This window comes from Delphinus delphis, chromosome 8, assembly GCF_949987515.2.
Source record: "Delphinus delphis chromosome 8, mDelDel1.2, whole genome shotgun sequence".
Taxonomy (NCBI): domain Eukaryota; kingdom Metazoa; phylum Chordata; class Mammalia; order Artiodactyla; family Delphinidae; genus Delphinus; species Delphinus delphis.
The window spans coordinates 40061790-40069660 of NC_082690.1; the positions used below are offsets into that span (position 1 = coordinate 40061790).

The 7871-nt window shown below is 44.4% G+C and overlaps 1 protein-coding gene across 1 annotated transcript; it reads right to left on the reverse strand.

The window, feature by feature from the left end:
* Window positions 1–5495: 5495 nt before the first annotated feature.
* On the reverse strand, window positions 5496–7055 carry LOC132429017 (lysine-specific demethylase 4D). The gene has a single exon (XM_060017223.1). It carries the CDS (start codon window positions 7050–7052, stop codon window positions 5496–5498), a length of 1557 nt encoding a protein of 518 aa, XP_059873206.1. The 5' UTR covers window positions 7053–7055.
* Window positions 7056–7871: the final 816 nt, after the last annotated feature.

Here is a 7871-nt window from a genome sequence, read left to right on the forward strand (position 1 = left end):
GGCGGTGAGACGCCGTGTGGAGCCCTGGCGGCCGAATCGCGTCCTGGCCCTTAGGATGGCTCCCGGGACCCCTCGCGTCGGCGCAAAATAAAAAAAAAAAAGCTAATATATGATGACTATCTAATGCCAGACACTGTTCAATGCACTCTGAAAAGAAGAATTTATTTATGCCTTATCTTCATAGTGACCCTATAAGGGAAATCCTATGAACCCTATTTCTCATATGAGGAAACCGCATCAAGGAGATATTAAGAAACTTGCTCAAGGTGACAGATCTAGTAAGTAGGGAAGTATTCAAGCAAGAATCTCCAAGATGATTCTTTAAAAGAAGAACAAAGAGGGGTGACTTCTCCTCCACCGAACTGTGATATTTGAGCCGCAATGGACAAATATATCTACGTACAGAATAGAGAGGCCAGACACAGACACATGGATCGGTATGTGGGAGTCTGCCTATGATGGAGGTAGTGTACCAAACCAATGGGCAAGGATGGGCTATTCAATATGTAGTAGTGGCATTGGCGCTATTGTGGGGGGTAGAATTGGAGCTTGACCGCATACCACTTACATAAATAAATTTGAGGTGCATTAAAGACGGATACAACATAGAATTTTAAGAGAAAATATTGAAGAATGTCTTTATGAACTCAGGGTGGAACAATGTCTTAGAGAACCAAAAGCACCATGATGGGAATGTCGGATATATTTAAATGATTCCAGACTAATGACTGTAATGGTTAATTTCACATGTAGACTGGGCTAAGAGATGCCCAGATAGCTGGTAAAGCATTACTTCTGTGTGTTGTGCATGGCTGTTCCGGGAAGAGATTAGCACTTGCATCAGTAGACGGAGTAATGATCGCCTTCACCACTGCAGCTGGGATCACCCAAACCACTGAGAGCCCAAATGCAACAAAAGAGCAGCGGAAGGGTGAATTTACTCTCTGCTTGAGCAGAGGCATCCGTCTTCTCTTGCTTTGGGACATCTGACATGGGCACTCCTGGTTCCCAGGCTTTCGAACCCAGACCCAGCCATATTCCCCGCTCTCCATCTTGCAGACGGCCCATCTGACAGATCGTGGGATTCCTCAGCCTCCATAACCAAATGAATGAGTTCCCCTACTAAGAGCTATACATATATCTCCTATGGGTTCTATTACTGTGAAGAACCCTGACTAATACAATGACGTCAAAAATTTAAAGAAATTACAGTCTAGGAGAAGTTTGTCATCATACATGAAATAGACAATGAATTAGTATTCTGAATATCACATAACTTCTACATTAACAGCAACAAAAAATAGTCAAACCAAAAAAAGTAGGCAGAGCTTTAGAATAGGTAACTCAGAAAAGAGGAAATCCAAATGGCCAGTAAATACAAGAAGATGTGCAGGATCCCTAGCAATCAGAGAAGCTATTCTCTGCCCATTTTGATTAGGTCTGACAATATAAAAAAGTGGGTCAAGATATGGAGAAAGCAGAACTCTCCCACACTGCCAATAGAGGTGGAAATTGGAGGGCAAGCTGGCTTTGCCTAAAAAGTTAAAAGTGAACCTAAATATAACCCAGAAATCCTATATACAAAGCTGTTCTCTAAAGCATTGTTTCAAATAACAAAGACTTGGAAATGACCCTATTGTCCATCATCAGCAGAGTGAACAAAATAAAATAAATTATACAGATCTAGTTGACTTTGTTGAGCTGACTAGGAACTATAGATATGAAAGTCTTTAGATCTTATAACTGTAATATTTACTTTTCTAAAATGTGATGGTGGGGGTAAGTTGTTAAAACCACACGACATACTACTTTCGGTTTCATAGCCTTTTGTCTACAAACTTGACGAATATACACTGGACTCGTGATTGTTATTTTTCAGAAGTGGAGAGAGGCCTAGGAGAGATCGTGGCAGTGAGAACAAAGGTGGCTCTTATCCTTGCCTCTATGTAATTGTCGTTGTCAATGTCCCTTGCTTTTCCAAGATTAAGTATAGCAAAAACTTACTGGACATGGAAGAACAGCTGGATTTGGGCATCTTTTCCTGAGAAGAGTGGTGCAGATTGTGAGTATCCAAACTGAGTGTGCCGGTTGACTTGAAATAAAATAGAATTTTCAATAGAATTGTTTGATGAACCCCCTTCATTACCACCCCCAGCTCCTGATCCTTTCAAGAAGACTAATTTTTTTTTTAATGGAAGTATACTTGATTTGCCATATTGTGTTAGTCGCCGGTGTACAGAAAAGTGATTGTTATATACATATTCTTTCAGATTATTTTTCATAATAGGTTATTACAAGATAATGAATACAGTTCCCTGTGCTATATAGCAAATCCTTGTGTTATTTTTGTTTTGTTTTGTTTTGTTTTGCTTTGCAAATCCTTGTTGCTTATGTGTTTTCTGTACAGTAGTGTGTATCTATTAATCCCATACCCCTAATTTATCCCTCCCCTGCTCCCTTTCCCCTTAGCTAACCACAAGTTTGTTTTCTATGTCTGTGAGTCTGTTTCTGTTCAGTATATAGAGTCACTTGTATTGTTTTTGAGATTACACATGTAAGTGATATATTTGTCTTTTTCTGTCTTACTTCACTTTGTATGATATTCTCTAGGTCCATCTATGCTGCTGCAAGTGGCAATATTTCATCTTTTTCTGGCTGAGTAATATTCCATGGTATGTATGTACCACTTCTTCTTAAACCAATCATCTGTTGAAGGGCACTTGGTTTGTTTCCATGTCTTGGCTATTGTAAATAGGGCTGCTATGAACACTGAGGTGCATGTATCTTTTCGAATTAGAGTTTTCGTCTTTTCCTGATATACGCCTAGGAATGGGATTGTTGGATCATATGGTAGCTCTATTTTTAGTTTTTTTAAGCAACCTCCATACAGTTTTCCATAGTGGCTGAACCAATTTGCATTCCCACCGAAAGTGTAAGAGGGTTCCCCTTCATCCACACCCTCTCCAGCATTTATTATTTGTAGACATTTTGATGATGGCCATTGTGACAGGTGTGAGGTGATACCCCTGTGTGGTTTTGATTTGCATTTCTCTAATAATTAGTGATGTTGAACATCTTTTCATGGGCCTGTTGGCCATTTGTAAATCTTCTTTTGAAAACTGCTTACTTAGGTCAAGAACACTAATTTAGGAACCAGTGTACTGGTAAAACTAAACTGTATTTTTAACATTGCTTCTTTTTATTGGGCAAAAGAAATTTTGTTTCAACTATAAAAGTGAGTGATAACATAAGGAGTGTAGTGGAAGAAATATTTTCTGAAATTTATTTTTGTTTCTTTTCCTTCAAAACCCCCAATTTTGTTATCCTAGGCTATTTGGAGCGTGTATCTGCCGGGAAGAGATTGTGATATCCCTGAAATGTAACAAGGAAAATTTCAGGTTCTAAAATTTAAACTAGCAATATGAGCCAGGCTACTGTCTTCATAAGGCTTCTCAGAGTTCCCATATTTCTCTGCACTGCCATATCCACAACTGACCTAAATTAAAGGACCAAAAGCCCCCAAGATCTCAGTTACTTATCACATGAAAGTTTACTCCTTGCTCATATGAGATCTACTATGGTCCAGTTGCTCTCCAGGGCTGCTGCCTTCCCAGTAATTCCAGTCTTCTTCCATCATGTGGTTCCACCATCTCAATACAGGTCTTAATCATCTTTTCAGCCAAGCATGTCACTGCCATCCTCCACTGAGGATCCTGAGTTCAGTCTCTCAGCTTCAGTTTTCCACAGAACATACTACCACAGAGTTGCCTAGCTGCATGGTGATAGGGAGGACACATGGGCTTTTGCTACTGCTCAATCAGAACTTCAAATAGCCTTACTTTTTCCGTGCTCCTGCCTGTAGTTTTACATGGTGCTTCAAATTCCAGAATCTTACTGAAATTCTGTAGGGGACAGCTGGAGGGAAGAGAGATGTGGTTTGATTCTCTGAAATGTTTCCTTCTGCATGCAAACTATCATTTTAAATTTCCAAAATTTATTCTGAGTTTGGCCACTTCTGTGCATTCTCAACACTATGGCCTAAGTCAGTAACCATCGATTCTCACCTGTATTACTTAGATGTTCTACCTACTTCTCCTGCCCCCAAGGGGTCCACAGAACAATTAAGGTGATTAGTTAAATATGCAAATTATATCATGTCAAGTGCTGTTTTAAACTTCCAATGCCTTCTCATTTCAAGTTGAAAAATCTCAAATATTTAACATGAGCTACAAGATCCTGCCTCTCCCTTCTCTAGCCCCGAATACAAATGAACTTCCTCTGTATACACACAAAAGCACCAAGCTCTATGTTAGGGCTGTTACACTTGTTGTTTTACCCAAGTGGACATCAGCTCTGGACCTTCCTTCTTGTCATTTGGGACTCAGAAAGGTCTCCTGCTTTATGAAGTATCCCCTGACCACCGGAACCACACCGCCCATTCTGCACTATCACCCCACCCCCTTTAATCTTTTCACAGAACATATGCCCACTTGAAATTGTCTTGTTCATTTATTTGTGGATTTGTTTATTGGGATGTATCAATGACTTAACCATGTGAAATGTACGTAGAGCATTGAGAAGGCAGTGGAGACTTGGAGAGAAGATTTTCACATGCTGGCACTTTTTGCCCTGTGTTTGCTCATCTCTCCTAGCAACCTGGATCAGCCAAGTGCCAGGTGATTTCCTCCAAGTCTCCCTTCAGATAGGGCTGCAAACCAAATCCCCCAACACAGCCAGCCAGCTGGAACCCAACAATCAACCCCAAACTCACTCACCAACATCACACAAGGCAACAAGCTCAGAAAAATAAGTTTTGCTTGAAATGTGTTGATATAATTATTAAGAAAAGTGCAAGAAAAGCGACCAACTCTCAGTTGACTGAATGAACAACACAAAATAAAGTCAGATTTTAATATTCCAGTTACCTTTAATATATTTAGTAAAGTCAGATTTTATCATTCTGGTTACCATACTGGCAGAGAACACATTTTAAATACATCAAAGACTCAGAAAGATTATCAATTATTATCTGAGTCTCTACTGACCTAACTGGTCACAAGGGCCTAGTTTGGCAAGAAAAGCGGGAAGGGAAGGGGGAGGAGGAAAAGGAGGGAGACTGGAGGCTAATCAAAGCCCAGGATTCTTTAGAAGTTGAGCAGCATCCAGAGCTGGCCCACGGGATGGGAGTCTGAGGTAGATTGGGCTCTGGCGACCTCAGCAGGACCTAGTTTCCAGAGACACTAGAGTGTCCAGTGCATGAATCCTCAGTTCGTGACACAGGAGTTAGCAGTGTCCAAAGATTCCAGGGTCTGGAAGGAAGAACAAACTTTGGCGAATTTGGTAAGCACCACGGACCCAGCAGGTCCAGCGGCAGCACAGGAGGGACTCATGCAAGACTAGTGACGTTCAAATAGCCAATGCTCTGAAATGTCAATGCGACCAGTCTCAAAGGATCCCCACGCAAGAGCAGTGGGGTAGAAAGGCATCCCCTGGGCTTAGGGGACAGGGCCACAACCACACCCAGAAGCCTTGGCGGGATGCTGGAGCCCTGGGCTCAGCGGATCAGCGTTGTCCGGCGACGGTGCATCCACAGGCAGGGGCTGAGCCTCTGGGTCCTGAGAAATGTCCAAGGAAAGCCTCCTCTTAGCCCTGGGGGGAGCAGTTGGCTCCTGAGTCCCCTGTTCCCAAGGACGACGGCGAGGGCCACATCTTCCAGCTGGGTGGCGATCCGGGGCAGATGGACCTGGGGTCGGCGGCTGGGTCGGGCCGGGCTCCCCAGAGGTGCAGGTGGCCTCAGCCTCGAACTGGGCGGCCGAGCAAGAACCCCGGGCCGGCGAGGAGCGCCGGGACACAGCACTCACAGGGACTCGGTGGCGGGTCCCACCGTCTGCGACTACAGGCCTACGGGGGCGCCGAGCGCGGCGTGGCTGGTGGTGCCTCAGGCCCAGAGCGGCTCCCCAGGGCGCGGGGACCTCCCTCCAGGCGTCCAGGCCCTGGCTGCTGGGCTCCGTGGGCTGCGTGTGGTCCACCACGGTCTGGTCCTGCCCGCGCTTCCACAGATCGTAGCGCTCCGGTTGCAGGATGCGCACGAAGACGTCCATGGAGAAGGCGACACGGCCTTCCCCGCAGCTGCACTGCGACGCCACTTTGCCATAATCAATCCAGCGCGGGGAGGCGAAATTGATGGCTTCGGCGCAGTTGAAGCCATGGTTGAAGCCAGAGTGGTAGCCATAGGGAAACGTCACCATGAACTCTCCAGCCTCCTGAGTGACCCGACCGAAGGGGATGCCGTTGTCCTTGAGGACCGTGGGCGAGATGAGAGCCACCTTGTGCCGCAGGAAGGCCTCACAGTCCCGCGAGTTGTCCGGGAAAAGCTCCCTGGCCAGGAGTTCCAGGCGCCGGCCGTGCTCCGGGGGCACCGCGTACCAAGTCTTGGGCTCCCCGAAGTGCAGGTAGTTGATGCTGTAAAGGTCCATGTCCTCCGTGTGCCAGGCAAAGGCGGTCTTCCACATGCCAAAGTAAAGGTAGGGGGTGTTGACGCCTTCGATGACCACTCCGCACTCCTGTTCCAGCAGGTCCTGAATGGTTCCCAGGTGTCCAAGGTTCCACTGCTTCGTGTTTTCATCGAATAAGGAGCCACTGACGTCAGCCCCATATACTGGTGAACCATAGGGGCGTGTTTTCCAGTATTTTCGCTCCAGGTCCTTAAAATCCAAGTGTGGTGGAGTCCCATATTTTTCACTCTTTGCTAAGTGGCGGTACTCACCCACGGTCATGGCCTTCTTATTTCTGTGGTATTGAGTAAACACTCCTGTTTGCCCAGAAATCACCTGCTGGAGGGGAGCGGCTATTAAGATGTCATCGATATCATCATAGGTCTCTCTGGCTTTCCAGTCCTTGGGTGGAATTACCTTGGCCAGGCCTGCTCGGTGTGCACCTTGGGATTCCATATAAGCAATGTATGTATCGAAATCATTAAACTCTTCCTTGGTTGGATGAAATACCATTATGCTACAACTTGGGTTCTGGGCCCAGTTGGACTTAGACTTCATAGCTTTTATTAATAAGGAAGAAACTCCCAAGTTTTTACTTATGTTCTGGATAGGTGAGGATGCTGGAAAACACTACTTTTTCAAAAATGGGTTGGAGTATATCAGCAGGAACCCCCAGTAGACTTTAATGCAATGAGTTGATAATATTTCTTAGGCTTGCTGATTCTGCAGGGGACTCCACGCTGGGCAGAAGCCTTGCTCAGGACTGATGCTGGCTGAGCCTGCAAGTCTGTGATGTCCTTGGTCGACACTTGGCTCTGGCCTCTTGAGGTCTAGTGAATCACCCAGCCCTGGGTGGGTATCCCAAATGTCGTGTCTTCAGGTCAGTATTGAAAACAAAACCTAAGAAAAAATACAATAGAGACAGGTTTCAAACTAATGTTTGGAAATAGTTACTAGGTAGCTACAAATAAAACACCACCATGGAATATAATTGCATATTCAAAGAAAGGCTAAAATTTCATAAGAGTGACAATACAATAAATGTTGTTGTGAACAGTGGAAATTCTTGTACTCTGGTAAGGAGAATGGGAATCATTACATTCAGTTTGAAAAACTATTTAGACAGAATCCACTAAAACTGAACTTACCCATGTGCTTTGATTCATGCCTAGGATATGTGTGTGTCTGTGCAATGAAAGTCAAGTCCAAGAATGTTCAGAACAACATTATTTCAGTAGCCAAACACTGGAAACAACTCAAATGCCAGTCAACATTAGAATGGTTAAGTACACTATAGTGTATTCATACAATGGAATACAATACAGCAATGAAGATAAATAAGAACTACATGAAAATATAAGAATAATTCTATAAACG

Bases quoted from the DNA above. Each gene is read 5' to 3' on its own strand.
- LOC132429017 (XM_060017223.1), bottom strand. From the start codon at position 7,052: ATGAAGTCTAAGTCCAACTGGGCCCAGAACCCAAGTTGTAGCATAATG.